The sequence below is a fragment of the Necator americanus genome, chromosome V (genome assembly GCF_031761385.1).
Source record: "Necator americanus strain Aroian chromosome V, whole genome shotgun sequence".
NCBI lineage: Eukaryota > Metazoa > Nematoda > Chromadorea > Rhabditida > Ancylostomatidae > Necator > Necator americanus.
The window spans coordinates 34,161,907-34,176,815 of NC_087375.1; the positions used below are offsets into that span (position 1 = coordinate 34,161,907).

Genomic DNA, 14,909 nt, shown 5'->3' on the forward strand with positions numbered 1-14,909 from the left:
TTTGTTACACATTCGCTATCTTTGTTCATTCATAAAAAGTCTAGAAGTACGAATAAATTCATAGGAATCTAAGTAAATATTTAAATTAGCAAATTCTTCTACTATTGACAAATTCTTCCAAAAAAAAAATCTAATTGTAAAAATTATCCTAGTAGTAAAAAAATACTTTGGAAATCAAACTACTTTACTGTTTCCAGTGGAAGAAGTGGTACGGCAGCGTCTACATGATTGCCAAGGGCACGTAAACTCAGCAGTTAATTAAATAGAACGGTGGCTTAACAAAATAGTGAATAAATTTGCAGTGAGATCATATACGAATGAATCTCTGAATGAACAGATGAGCGAATGAATGAATGAATGAGTGAATCGATGAATGGTGAAAGATTAGGACAGGGTTATCCTCTTTTTTCTTCAAATTTTGATGAACACTTGTAATAATTCATGGAAAAGGAGATTTAAACAGAGCAGAGCGGGCGTCGAATAAATGGGTGAATGGATTTGTGTCCTCTCTCATAGAAATAGTCTTTTCAGAAGAAACCTTAGCTTTCTTTTTACTACTACTTGGGTTACTGCTGGGGTTTTCCTAAAAATATGGTTCTTCGGACCATTTTAGCTACACAAAAATTCTCCACTTATGTTCTTTTGGAAAAAAAAAATTCTAACTGAAATGACAAACGTGGACTCTGACGAGTTTGAACCAAGCCACTATCAGTTTGTTTGTTTTATGTGGAAAAAAATATTTTGTTCCCGACATTTCTTACATTTTCTCAGAAGGATTATAGAATATTCTGAGTTAATTTATCTAATGAGGTGTCTGTATGTTTTCGTGCCATATTCGAATCCCTACGAATGCTCGCTCACTTAATGCTGTTCCCATAAAAACGTATCTGATTTAATAAATCTAGGAACATCTGAGCCGCATTGCTTACAGCAGGCTCACAGCAGTATTCCGATGCCGGGGTCATCGTTCAAGCGAACGATCCTGATCACAGGATCGACGGACGGCATCGGTAAGCAGACAGCCACTGATTTGGCCGCACATCCCGATAATCGTGTCATTATTCACGGAAGAAGCGAGGAGAAATGTGAGGTGAGCGAACGTGTTGATTCATCTACGAATGCGGTTGCGGATGATTATTTTCAATTAATCATCCAGTTTTCTCGGTATTCCACTAATCATCAGTGTTTTTCTTCACTACGAAGAATTTGTGCTTATTCAAAGTGCATTCCTAGCTTGTTTTATGTGCTGTTTTGAGAATTTTCCTCTCAAAGAAGGTAAATTAGCACTTTATTGCCTGTGAGTTCAAAAAAAAGTGAACAAAGACAAAGTGTCTGTATTCCAATGGGATAAATGGAAAATTCTAGAAATTTTTTGAATAATTTAAGCAGCATTTCTTTTATGGCTATTTCAAATGTCACAGACAGAATTTATTTTGGTTTTTTTTTTCTATAAAATTTGCATACATTTCTAATAAATAGCCTAGAATATGTAGAAATTTGAAGGTGTTCATGTAACTCTGTGTTTAAATTTGAACGCATCTATGAAAGCGTGGTTTAACGCATGCTCATATTTCATTTTATTGATCTTTTTCCTAGAAAAAAGAAACAAATGAAAGAGAATTAACACGAAATAGTAGAATTAATTTCCAGGCCACACGGGACCACATCGTCAAGGAGACCGGTAATTCAACAAATGTCGATTATATTGCATGCGACTTGTCCATAATGAAGGAGGTACTCTCTCTTTTTTTTTTGGTTTTCCAGTTTTCTAAATCTCCTGTGCAATTTTCTACAGCTGTCCTCTGACAAGTTTTTTTTTCTTTTTGATGAATGGAAAAGGTCTTAGGTAGTAAATTATGTTTGTTTCTTCCCATGTCTCCGCACTACTCACTCATCTACTCTCTTCGTTTTGTTTATTTTCATTTTTCACCCGGATGTAGAGAATCAATAAATCGTTCATCTTCCAGGAATACAGGACATGTGATGATTCACATAAACGCCGATTACCTCCTCGAAAAAACGAGCATTTTTAGGTTGCTCATTTCGCCGATCAAGTGAAAAGCCGGTTCCCCGATTTGAACGTCCTGTTGTGTAATGCTGGTGTGCTGAATCCACGACGAGCTGAGACGAAAGACGGACTGGAGATGACCTTCCAGGTTAAGATTCGATACAGCATGCAGTCGGTTTAGCTTGAATTTTGTGTCTGTGTGGTCGCTTTCGAGATTTGCTGGGTGGTCGGAAGGTCCTCATGACATGTATTGAGCATGCAGTGACATTTTTTGCTAAGGAGGAACGTTTCTGCCCGAGATTTTACTACTTTACTACTTAGACTCTATTTAATTTTTAGATTTTGGTGCAGTTATACATGAAACAAAATAAATAGGGAAAATAAAATTAATAACAAAGAAATATGTAATTTTACTATTTCAGATGAAAAGACTATTTCAAGTTTTTTTTCCAAAATTCCAGAATAATTTCAATAATTCAAAATAATAATTCAGCCTTTCTTCCTTCATATCAGATAATCTGTTCCTTAATGAAAGCGCAGTATAAACGCAGAACAACGGTTCCATTAAGAATTCTTACCACTTTCCATTCAGTTTTCTTTTAAATGATAGTGACGGAGTTAAGAAGCTCCGCATGATAGTTTTCATCCTTTTATCTGGTTACTTGAATGGAAAACTTATGGTTTAACTTGGAAGAAAATAGAATCCAGGAAAATGGATTAATGTCACAATCCAGTGAAAAAAAAATTCAAGCCAATGTTCAGGTAAGCTGATTAGCGTCACATTCATCTACAAAATTATCTTGGTATGTGTGTTATCGTTCTCCTACAGTAACCCTGATACTACAGGATTTCTGTTGGAGCGTAGATATTTTCAAAGTCGGTGGTTAAAGTCGAATAGTTGAGGAACGAAAAAAAAGGAAGAGGAAAAAGAAAAAAAAAACTCTCAACTTAACATCATTTGACGTTCGAAAGCCCATTTGTCAAACACGTCAGTTATTGGTGGAGTTTTGTATCGGAGAAAAGCTTTTCTATGGAGTTTTGTTGTGCTAAACGCATTATTGACGATGCTGTGTGCTGGTGATATTCTCCAGAGTGTTCTGGATGCGGAATAGTTCCTTTAAAGGGATCACCCCACGAATCTGAGGTGATAGGGATTTAAGGTGGAGTATTCGCATACGGGATAGTAGATTAAGAAGGGGGAGGGGATGATTCTGTCCATTTCTTCCTAAGTAGCGTAAAAAACGGAAGATACGGCTTCGAGCGTTCCGAGGCGCTATTTTCTACAAGGAGTTCGATTGGAGCGCGCCAGCCTTGTGCACACGCCGCATCTTCCCGGCCATTTTTTTACGGCAATTAGGGAAAAATGGACGGAATCACCCACCTCTCCATAATCTACGATCCCGTATACGAATACTCCACCGGAAATCCGTACCACCTCGGATTCGTGGAGTGATGCCTTTAAAATGTCGCTCGTCACACTGCTGTGTACTGGATGAAGTCACATTCACATTGCATGAAAGTCCTAGAGCGATATTCCTCATAAAAACCCTCATAAAAGTTCCCTTTCGGTCATACTGTAAGGATGTATCCCCACATTTTCATCTTATATGGATAGTATCGTTGCTTCCACGGTATTAGCGACGTCGTCTTTTTCCTGAACTTTTGAGAAAAGTTCCCGAAAACACGGGACGCTGTGTCTACCACAGCGAGCTTGCGTGACACATCAAAACAACTTGGGATTAGCTGCTCTGACTGCGATGTATGTGTTTCCGGACCTTTTTCCGGAATCTCCTGCGGATTCTTTGTGGGTGTTTTTGTTTTCATCTCAACACAATGTTCTCTTTATGCAACATGGAAATCCGTTGTGTTGCGTGAGGGCCATGTGTGGGTATGTTTTGAAAATATGCGTCTCACAATTAAGCGCCTGCCAACCCTTAGGGTATTCAGCTGTGTTGGCAATTTTGTTTGTTCCGGAGCGTCGAAGCTATCCGATCCAAAACCATGACGAGCTTAGAGGCGAGGGCGAGGGTGCAGCGGATAGAAAAAGAAAGATACATGATTTGGGAGTGATTTCCCCTAAATAAAAGACTTTTTTTTTGTTTTTCCGCTCTTGTTTTATTGTTGTTGTTTTTTCTTTTGCTGTGTTGTTCTGTATGTGTGTATTGTTGCAACTATTGTAGATTTTGTGCCGTTTGCTTGTATATACATATGTACATAAACGCAGAATCTCTCCGAAATTTCCGTTTAGGACCAACTAATTGTTAATTGTAGGTGAACTACTTGTCCCATTTTATACTTTGTAATCGACTGCTTGAGACGCTCGAACGAAATGATCATGGACGAATTGTCGTAGTCGGAAGTGTACTACACAGTTGGTAAGTAATATTATACATTTATTTTTTTATAGAAATAGAAATAAAATTTTGAGAAGAGAAATCCCGGCTTATAAAACATACTGACGGTCGGTTTTTTACTCATTTTTCTCGGGGAAATTTTTCTTTCCAAACGAAATCCCTTTGGCGGAATTACCTAAATGCAATTCCCCTATTTTCTTTGCCGAATGAAGCATGGAAAAATCTCATCAATAGGTAAACAAATACATCTTTTCATCTAGTTTTTTTTTTAAATATTTTTCTGTATTTCCAAACTAGCTCAACTCTTCAAAATCATTTCCATTTCACTGAACCTGATTTAAATCCCCCGACTCTAAAAATTCCTCTCGTTTGGAAAATCTATTACCTCCATTTGAGAGTTTCATTCACGCCTATTGGCTCAGTTTCTTCCCGCGTTTTGACGTCAACCGAGCAACTCTCTGCTGAATTCCCAAAGGAATGGCTCAATTTCGTGGAATATGTTGCTGGAGCTGCTACGCTGTGTCGCTGGCCGACTATTGACCTCGAGTGTTTAGATAAAATTTATGATGGGGATTGAGGGCATTCGTTTCTTTTCATGGGGACAAAAAAAAGTTTTTTCGTTCCTCGCAAACTTAATACTCTCGATTTAGGACTGCGTTGGATTGGTCTGATGTGATGGCAAAAAACGACTACGAGAAATATTTGGTGTACTCACGATCAAAGCTTTGTCTACATCTAATGGCGTTCGCCCTTCACAGACGAATGAATATCGCACGACGGAACGTGGCTGTAAACGTTGTGGAGCTGGGAAAGGAACGTGAACCGAATAACAACGGGAAAATGTATGTATTCTCGGAATATATGGGGTTGTGTGGGTATTGATGCTGAAAATAACCAATTTAGAGCAATTTTCTCGAAAATCGCCAGCAGTTTACAGGCAATGAAAACATAATCGAAGCATAAGCTTATGCATCATTTTAGCATTTGTGGATCTTGAAAATGATGAAAAAAAAAACTCGAAGAAGAAAGATTTTTTTGAGGAAACTTTTTCAAAGAATGAAAGAAAAAGAATTTCTAAGCAATTCTTTCAAAGAAGGAAAGGAAAAAAGATTTTTAAGCAGACTTTCAAAAAATAGATGAAAAAAGATTTTTGAGGAAACTTTTAAAGAAGGAAAGGAAAAAAGATTTTTCAAACTAAATATTAACACTTTTCAACTACGAATATATGAGTTTGAAGTTTTACTTCGTTCGCTACAGGACCACGTAAACGTATGTGGTGTCTATGGAAGACTTTTGTTACCTTAACTGTTGCTTTGCGACATTCAGAGGGCGTGGAATGATGGTGCAAAACCATTGGTGCATACTATAGACATGGATTTATCCTATATGTAATATGTCTTTAGGTTTTATTAACTTAACTTAACTAATTTGTTAACTTTTACCTTAAGAAAATCCAATCTGTTTTTTTTTAAATGCAATTTTTCAAAAGACGTAAAACCGTTTCGAAACCCGTGTTTTTTTTTACAGAGCAAAATCCAAAATTTTCAATTTTCACCTAGCACCTTAGATCTCAAAATCATTTTATTAAATCTTAATTCTTTAATTTCACTCCAAAACTTCCCTTTACCTATTTATTAATTGGTGCCTATTTTTTAGATTTTTCTTTACAAAATTCTTGCTTAATTCAAAAAAAAATCACTACCAGATCTCTCACATTTTGACGAGCTAAAACTACTCTTTAATTTAGAATTAATTTAATAATAATAATAATAATAATAATAATAATAATATTAATAATAATAATAATAATAATAATAATAATAATAATAATAATAGTAAAATAATGATAATAACAAAGTTGAATTTATCGGTAGTATTTATAGAATTGTTCAATTCAGCCATTGCATAGGACTAAATACCTCCCAAACTCTTCCCGGAAGGCCTTCCACTCGGTCCGAATTGGCCATGAAGTTTTTTTTTTCGCATTGACGAACGAGGAGAATTATTTCCTGCAAATTATGGGGACTTTTATGATTCTAATCCTCAAAAGCCAACAATGAAAATAGGAGGGGAGGTAATGAAACACTCGTTTATTCTGGTCTCTTCGATTTTTTGATACGCTTCGGTTAACGTTGGGCCTTCCTATGTGGATTTTTCGCGATGAAGAATTAATTTTTTTTGCAAAAAAAAACTCATTCTAAAATTGACAATTTTCTTCTTTGTTTACATAAGCTTGTTAATATTAGGTCTATACCTCTGGGAATCATATTCATTGGTATTCGTCCTCGTAATTCATATTTATTAGGTTCAACATTATTATGGACTTATTAATTTCTTTTAAAAAAAACGTTTTTACAGAAAAGTGCATGGAGATAAAAAGGAATTTATTAAAAGAGAAAAAAAAGGAAGTCTGAGTTCATTATTTTTTCAGGCGAACCACGTCAGCGTTGTCGAGTTCGATGTCAACGTTGTCGATGTGTCGAGCGGCTGGAAATCTGGTGCAGCTGATCGAAAATCCGGCTTTTGAGACGCTTTCAGGGAAATATTTGGATTCTATGGGAAAGCAAATCAGGTGCGTATCCTTCCGTTCAGCTGCAGAAAACCACTAACACCACCCAGCCCGATTTCCTTCTTCCAACTCTTTTTTTTTCGAAACTCTGCCATGAGATCACCAATGTTTTCTTTCTCCTGCCCGTCTGATGACAAACTTGATTAGAAATTTGTGTCAGTTGTCGCTCCAAGAAAAGACCTTGCCACCTTCTAGACCACATATGGATAAATATCAAAAAGTCAGGTGTAGTCCTTCTGGGAAAGAAGATGCTGGAAGCGGTGCGGTGACGTGAAATATGATGTTAAGTCTGCGACCACACCGTAACTTCGACCGACGATCATTTCGTGGAGGATAATTTAGCCGAACGGCTGACTCGCGATCCGCATTGAATTTGTGGCCAGGCCGTTCCGTTTTAATAGCATTCATACGCACAAATAGGCGTTATGGTGCCTTCGTGGATATACGAGGTGGATGCGAGCACGTTCACTCGTATTCGCCTCATTGATGGAGAACTAGTAAAACGTTGAATAGAGTTATGAATGTGAGGGATTTCCACCCGGGGTCCGACGGGCTAATTTGATGCAATGAACAATGCGGAACCTTGATTCGTTCCCATTGACGAAGTGCTGAGCCTCATTCACGGGCTTTTCCAGGGATTTATATGTCCTATTATGAGTTGTACTATGAGAAAGAAGTGAAATATTCGATTCGAACGACGAATGACAGACGAATCGAATCTGTGTTCTTATTATTTTTGCTCCAAACAAAATTTGATTGATGATTGCTTCGATAATTTGAAATTGAGGTAATGGATGCGACGAGAGAGGAAATGACCTGATACTTTTATCCAAGGAAAAGCTCGTGTTTCCTACATTTCCTACATTTGAGAGAAAATTCCAAAATCTAGGAAAATTTAGAGCATTTTCAGCAGCAAAATAACAAGATTTCTGTAAGTTTCTCCAATTAATTTGTGATTCTGGGATGTTTTGAAGAAAGAAAGGAAAGTGATTTAATGGTGCTGATAATATACAGCTTTTGTACAGAAAACACAAGCACAAAGCAACTTCTGGGGGTTTTTTTTCGGTTGTGTTCGTTTTTAACCCAGATTATTTACGCTACCCACTCCAGTATATATATATATATATATATATATATATATATATATATAGTAGATTTTATTTAAATTTAACATTTTAGTTAGCAATATCTTCATATCTCTCAGTAATCCATTATTTCCCTGTAAGTTTAGTAGAACAGTGGGGAAAAGAAGCTTGAAACTGGGAAATGTTGGCGTTGAAATAGGGCCTATGTACTTAAAGGAAAATTTTGGTAATGGCGTGGATGGGATATTGCAGAACGAGCTGCGTTCCACTTCAAGAGACCCTTTGATGTTGAAAAAAAAATTATAGAAGAGGGGATAAAGAATAAAGTGCATGGCGCTGATGAATCTGATCGACTTTAACTCAGGACCGTTTGAGATTGTTTGTTTTTTCTAAAGACGGCTCTACTAAAGAAAACAATTATTGTTTGTTTTTTGTTGGAGGTTCCTTTTGATCGCCTGTGCAGCCTTACAATCACTTGAGAGGGCGAGCTGATGTGTCAAGTCAGCGTTTTAAATCCGCCCAGATCCGCCCAGTTTGGGACCATTTTATTGGAATCAGAGAGATGAAATGGTTGCTTGGATACGGGGATTCCGAACGAGCCATCGAAGGTGCAGTCACAACCGAACCTCTTACCGGCTGCGCCACGCACTCCCTGATTTGAGAAAAAAAAATTGGGATGAAATTTGAGAATGATTCAGTAGCTTGTTGATATCCTCACCATCAACATCATTATGTTTCTCGTTGAGTCTGTCGTGGATAAGGCTTAGAAGCTAAACTAGTTTTTTTTTCCTCAATATTCAAGACTCAGAACGAGTGATCCAGTCAGCGGTGGAGTAGTCTTCCTTAGAAATCACTCAGTAATTAATAGTAAGTTTTCCTGAAGTAAACCTAACTAATTTCAAAGGTACCCTCCAAATATTTTCTTCCTGAATTTATTTTCGTGTAGGTATCAACTTCGACTATCCTTCGCATTCAATAGTACTGCGTTTTTTTTTTCAACCCTTCGGAGCTTTGAGCAGTATTTCCTGCTGATTTATATTTTTCCCCTCTCCTTCGCATGCACTTCCTTGTTCTTGGTCATTAATTTAAAAAAAAAAACGTTGAGAAAGTTTACAATTCTTCTTCCATGCTTTAATCCTGTCCTTATTTAGATCCGGAGCAGAAGCGACAGATGAACGACTCCAAGAACGACTATGGACATACTCTGCGGACCTCGCTAAAGGCTATATTTAAGACAGTTGTGATCGGTTGAAACTTTTTCCTCAAACTTTTTTTTTCTCTCTTATTCCTTCTATTTCCGGCTAATATATAGCTGTGTCAGCTAACACTGTACATAGTGTACATTAAACTAGTCCATTCCTCCTCTTTTTTTTTCATCACGTCGTGTCTAGCGTTGAATGGGTCCTCTGTTCATCATAGATCTTCCTCAATGAGTATTTTCCCCTCCCCCCTCTTTTTCTGTCTTTGTTCTTTATCTCAGCCGAAAATGGCTCTTTAGTCGTGCTTTAATCTACCCGTTGATCGCTAGCTTTCGATTGTTCTTTATTGATTTTTTTATTCTATTTTTTAAACCTACGAGGACATAGTCTTCACACATTCACGTGTACTACAGTCTGTATATATATATAATCCTTGAATAAAGGACGATTTTTTTTCTTGAGTGTGCGTATAATTTACCTTCACGCAGTGAGGGATCAACAGATACTATCTGTTTGATGTCATGGTTTTTCATCTTACCGTAGTTTCACTTAACGACTTAGATAAATAGAATAGGACGAATATGGATGCGTTTGTGGATATGCTAATAGAGATCGAAAAGCGACCACATAGATGCAGGATTTTTTTTTTTGTTGTTGCTAGAATTAAGTCTAAAACTCTACAGGTTAACCATCTCTCACATTTCGTCATCAGTCGACAATTACGACCGCTATTAGCGCAGAATGCACCGTCAAGGATAATCTTCGTCTCCAGTATTTGTCACGATTGGTAAGCACAAATATGCATTTTAAATGCGCTCACATATGATCGGTAAAAATATGTAGAAGTTTTAAATAGCCAAAATATATAAATAAATGTAAAAAACGTGGGGAATATAGACATAGCCAGTCTCCATCCGGACCGCGTTGCTGCCGCACGCGAGACTGCTGCGACGAGACAGGAATTTTGGGAGGAACTACGAATTCGCAGACGAGCTTGCGTTCCAGAAACGGTCCTATAAACCCAGAATTTTGTTATGTACAAATGTGATGTGTAGATGTTGTTGTTTTAGGAAGCCAACCTTCATTTAATTCGAATTTCCTGGATTTGCAAATTTTTTTGCAATAAATCTATATTTCTGCAGGTTAATGAAGCTAAAAGGAATGAGGAAAATGTCACTGCGTTGGGTTTACCAGAAATAATTCATTAAAATACTCCCTTAGATCAACCCAATCATATCGTTGTCCTACACCAATATGCTGGACTCAGAAAAAATACAAATTTGCAAAAAAAATAAACTAGAACTGGAACAACATCGAATTCAAAGTAGTTGGTTCCATTTAGCTTCAAAGTAGTTTTAAAGTGATTTTCATCTCAAAAAATAGTGGAGAAAACAAGCTGCTGTAATTTTTTTTGATAGTGCTTGAAATGTTAGATGTGCTGGGCAAGTGTTCTTGTTTTCACTATTCAATTTTATTTTTTCTGATCTTTGTTAAAAGTTACCTTGGTAGCGCATAAGTGGTAGTGTAAAAATAATAATTTAGAGAATTCTGGCAGTAGAGAATTAGAGAATTCTGGCAATTTCTAGAGGATTCACCATTCATTTACAGGTATCCTCTAGACTTCACGGATCTACAAGCGACAAAATACGGTGATGCCTACCTGCAATATTCCCGTAGCAAACTGATGAACCATATGACCGCTCTGAAAATGGCACGTGAAAAACAGGACGGAGTGACTGTGAACGTATTGGAACCGGGAGTGATTGAGACGAAACTCCTCAAGTTCGTTTTTTTTTTCAGCGATGCCTTGGCGCTTATCGTACGAACGTGGCCAGTTTCATCTGAGGCAATCTATTTTTTTTAAAAAATCATTCACCAAGTCATTTGGGGAATTAGGCGGGAATTGATTGTCAACTCCATTTCTGAAATACATTAAAAAAAGAACTTTTGTAAAAATTTCTCTGTGTTTGTAAAGTCTAAACGAAAATTTACTTCAGACGCGGTGGATACTCCGGTGCACCGGTAAAAGACGGCAGCGTAGCGCCACTCCATCTTATCACATCCGATGAGCTGAAAAACATTAGCGGCGAATATTTTAATAATCGTGGAAAGGTAAAAATTAAATTTAATCGGAATTATCTACTGAAAAACGTTTTTGAAAAATTGTTGCTTTGTCAGAAGATCACTTCAAGCACCGATTCAATGGATGCGGCACAACAAGATCGTCTATGGAAGATGAGCGAGGAGATTTGTGCGAAATTCGGGATAACTTTCTGATGACCACCAATCCAGTTTGGATTTATTTTCTGCATGAATTTGAAGCTTTTTTAGTATTTTGTTGCTGAATAAATTGTTTTTTAGTGTGGAGTTGTTTATATTTGTTGGAAGAGTATATGAGAAAATATCACATATTAGGAAATTTTAGAAAAGCCATTCTTCAAAAAATTACCGAATATAATAGAAAAAAAGCCGATGATTTCAAAGATTTTTTCTCTCTTTTTCTTTGTTTCGGAAATTTGCTCAGATCAAGTTCACTCCAAGTGATTTCAGGAGTTATTTCTGTTCTACAATCTTTACTGGGATCTGTTTTACACTATCTTCAAATTGTTATTCCATAATTCGTCGACATTTTCAAGAAAAAAGCGGAAAATTTTGGTGTAGACAACAGCTATGGAAAATATATTGATTCAATATAAGGAGTAGGAGTACGATCAAGAGTTAGTGAGATCAAAAAAATCGATCTAGTCTAAACTAAAAAATCTCAAAAAAAAATCCATCTAATCAATAACTAACTTGAACTGTACTGTGAATTACAGAATTACAGGAACAGGCAGGATAGAATCAATCAATATACCTCAGTCTTATACGAGAAATATGAACTGTGTATGTATCTGAACAGTTATCGTCGCATACGTAAATATGACAACTGCTGGTGGATCAGCTCCAGACGTCATAGCACTAAAGAGTGAGCTACGCGAAGTTATTCCCTTCAAGATTTTTGTTTAAATAAAATCCTTAGAAGATGCCGAAGCTAATGAGATACATTAAAAAAAACTATAGAATTGAGAAAAACTTTTAAAAAAGTACTGTCTTTTAGGGTTTAAGTAAGTTTTTATGAATGCAAAGGTTCTGGGAATTTTCATTACGCATCGATGAGAAACGGCTAAGATGGTGGTAATTCTAGTTTATTCCTAAAATAACCTAAAATAGAAAAATTCTAGAAGCTAAGATAAATAAATTCCTAAATTCCATGAGGGAATAATTCCAATTTCGCTCATACCTAGAGAATATGGTACCACGAGTACAGCCAGGAAGTGGATTGTGCCAGATTCCACTAATAAGAAATTGTGTGCCGATTTTTTAAAAATGTTCTGACTTAGTCAATTGTGTTTTCTTTTTTTCATCTTTTTTTTTGCTGTACTATTGGTGTACGTGAATGAATAGGTAAATAAATATGATCGCTAAGGATAAGTGAGTGCGTAGACTCTGAGAATCGCGTTGGACGCGTCGCGGTCATCCAGACAAACATAAGTACTGTAAGAGTGAAAAAAGTGTGTAATGTATTGCTTACGGTGCTTAGATCAAGAGAATTTTTCACAAATATTATTGTTTTTAATTAAGTAGCAAAATTTTTACCAGGACAGTTTCAGGCAAGATTGCTGTATTTGTGTGGTTGTTCCGCTGAAGTATAGGTTTACACACATCTGTGGAAGTGTCTAGAAAACTACACAGAAGAATCGAGATTCGAAGAAAATGGAAAATTCAAGAAGTTGACTTGTTATTGGATTTCTTCACTACATCCTCCAGTATTATCGTATAAAAAGTTCCGAGCAGTAATCGATAATTCTACATGGAAGCACATGGATGGTGTCAATTTTTTTGTGTCTACTTTCCTGGGCGAAAGATGTTATTGATTTATTGGCTAACGTTTCGAGTGCCGTTGAAATCGAATTAATAGATTAATGTCAATTTTTTTCTTCTGGTGAAGTGTGTTGGGAAAAGAAGACGCACGTTGTCCGTACAAAAACAACATGCAGTCTTCTTTACATATTTTTGGCCGTGAATTTCACTACACTGTCTCACCAAAAAGGCCGAATGTTTTGATTTTACGAGCCCGCTAGCTCCTTGAAATAGTGATCTTCCTGTTTCGCCAACCTTGTACATCAGCCCCACATTCCTGACCGGTGATTAGGTAAACAAAAGAAGCATTCACTACTGTAGATACCAATAAATAACACAAATAATAAAAGCAAAATCCAAAAGACACATTTTTCCCATACAATCACATATTTATTTATTTCCTGCACTGAGTCACTGCGAGTCTAATCGACCAATTTCGTTCCAAAGAGAAAAAAGATGACATCACTTGTCATCATAAAATAAAGTCAAACGCGCTCAAAACTGAATTCTAGAGGGTGTGAAATGGAATAAATTTCAGAAATTTGAAAAACGAAAGAGAAAACACTAAAAAATCTCACATTCATGCAAGCTCGTCTCTTAATCCGCTATGATTAGGATTCGCACGTTGTCCGTACAAAAACACTACAGTCTCTTAAGCATTCACTACTGTAGATACCAATAAATAAACAAATAAAAGCAAAGTTAAACTAGAAGTTAGCTCTGCTATACTTGAAGACTATTTGAAGCAAAAAAAGCGTAAAAAGGTAATATATTCTAAAAATCTGTACTGAGGTAAAAAAAAAACCACAAATATAACATATTTAAGAGGGCCACCGGGAATCTGTTCACATGGAAAAAATGCTAAAACGATTCTTCTTCGCGATTTTTCACCATTTAAAGAAAAAACTCCTTGCCAGCCAACTTCAGTTAACAAATATTTATTACTGTAAATTTTCTACCCATCATAGAATGTATTAAGCAGATTTGGAATCGGTTATTTCGTTCGTTTCGTTTCAGTTACAGTTTTTTTTAGGAATAAAGTAGAATTAGCACCACCTTAGCCGTTTCTCATCGATGCGTAATGAAAATTCCCAGAATCTTTGCATTCATAAAAACTTACTTATTCATACAGCGTGTCGAGAAAAAATCATCGTTCTGTACATCCCTAATAACTATTTATCATTACTACTTTTTCCATTGCAAAAAAAAAAACAGGTTCCATTAATCGTTGATGCAAATTTCCTCTAAAATTTAGATTATCTAAATGTTCAATCTACAAAAGGAACAGGATCTTATCGTGACGATGAGAATGGCACAGGTTCCGGTTCATTTTTCCTTTGGTCGTAACTCTCAATGGTAATAAATGATGCGAACGATACGTAGCGGTACGAATCACAGTCACAACAGTACACAGTTAAAAATTACGAGGGAGGTGCGGTGGTTGGATGGGGAGGGGGGGAAACGCGAAACGAATGATATTCGTTCGGAGATCGTATCGTCGAAGCGTTAAGAGTTCTGCCAGGCAGCCAACTGTCACACAGTTCTGGTAGTGGCCTCGCCGCTAGTGCTGCGTGCTGAGGCAGATCACGCTACTAGCGCCGCATAATTCGTTCGCTCACACACCACATCGTCGTGTCACATGTGTTTTCCATTAACTGTTCGGCTTCATATAACAAACATCAATCCTATAATCTTTGTGTTCTTCCCTTTGTTACAATGATCATCTTCTCATCATTACCCCCCCCCCCTCCCTTACCCATCCTCCGTCCTTTAATAATGTCCACTTTACAGGTG

The 14,909-nt window shown here is 36.7% G+C and overlaps 1 protein-coding gene across 3 annotated transcripts; it reads left to right on the top strand.

Moving 5' to 3' along the window:
- Positions 1-952: 952 nt before the first annotated feature.
- On the top strand, positions 953-11,492 carry RB195_016060 (uncharacterized protein; the record flags this gene model as incomplete). Of its 3 annotated transcripts, none has more annotated exons than XM_064207049.1 (7): positions 953-1,090; positions 1,651-1,734; positions 2,034-2,156; positions 9,899-10,002; positions 10,824-10,997; positions 11,213-11,327; positions 11,394-11,492. In XM_064207049.1, the coding sequence occupies 7 exons, from the start codon at positions 953-955 to the stop codon at positions 11,490-11,492; spliced, it is 837 nt and encodes a 278-aa protein (XP_064062928.1). The 3 variants fall into 3 exon arrangements, with proteins under 3 accessions (XP_064062928.1, XP_064062929.1, XP_064062930.1); XM_064207047.1 differs by lacking the exons at positions 9,899-10,002; positions 10,824-10,997; positions 11,213-11,327; positions 11,394-11,492 and adding exons at positions 4,280-4,383; positions 5,013-5,204; positions 6,794-6,934; positions 9,168-9,249; XM_064207048.1 differs by lacking the exons at positions 953-1,090; positions 1,651-1,734; positions 2,034-2,156 and adding an exon at positions 9,797-9,808.
- Positions 11,493-14,909: the final 3,417 nt, after the last annotated feature.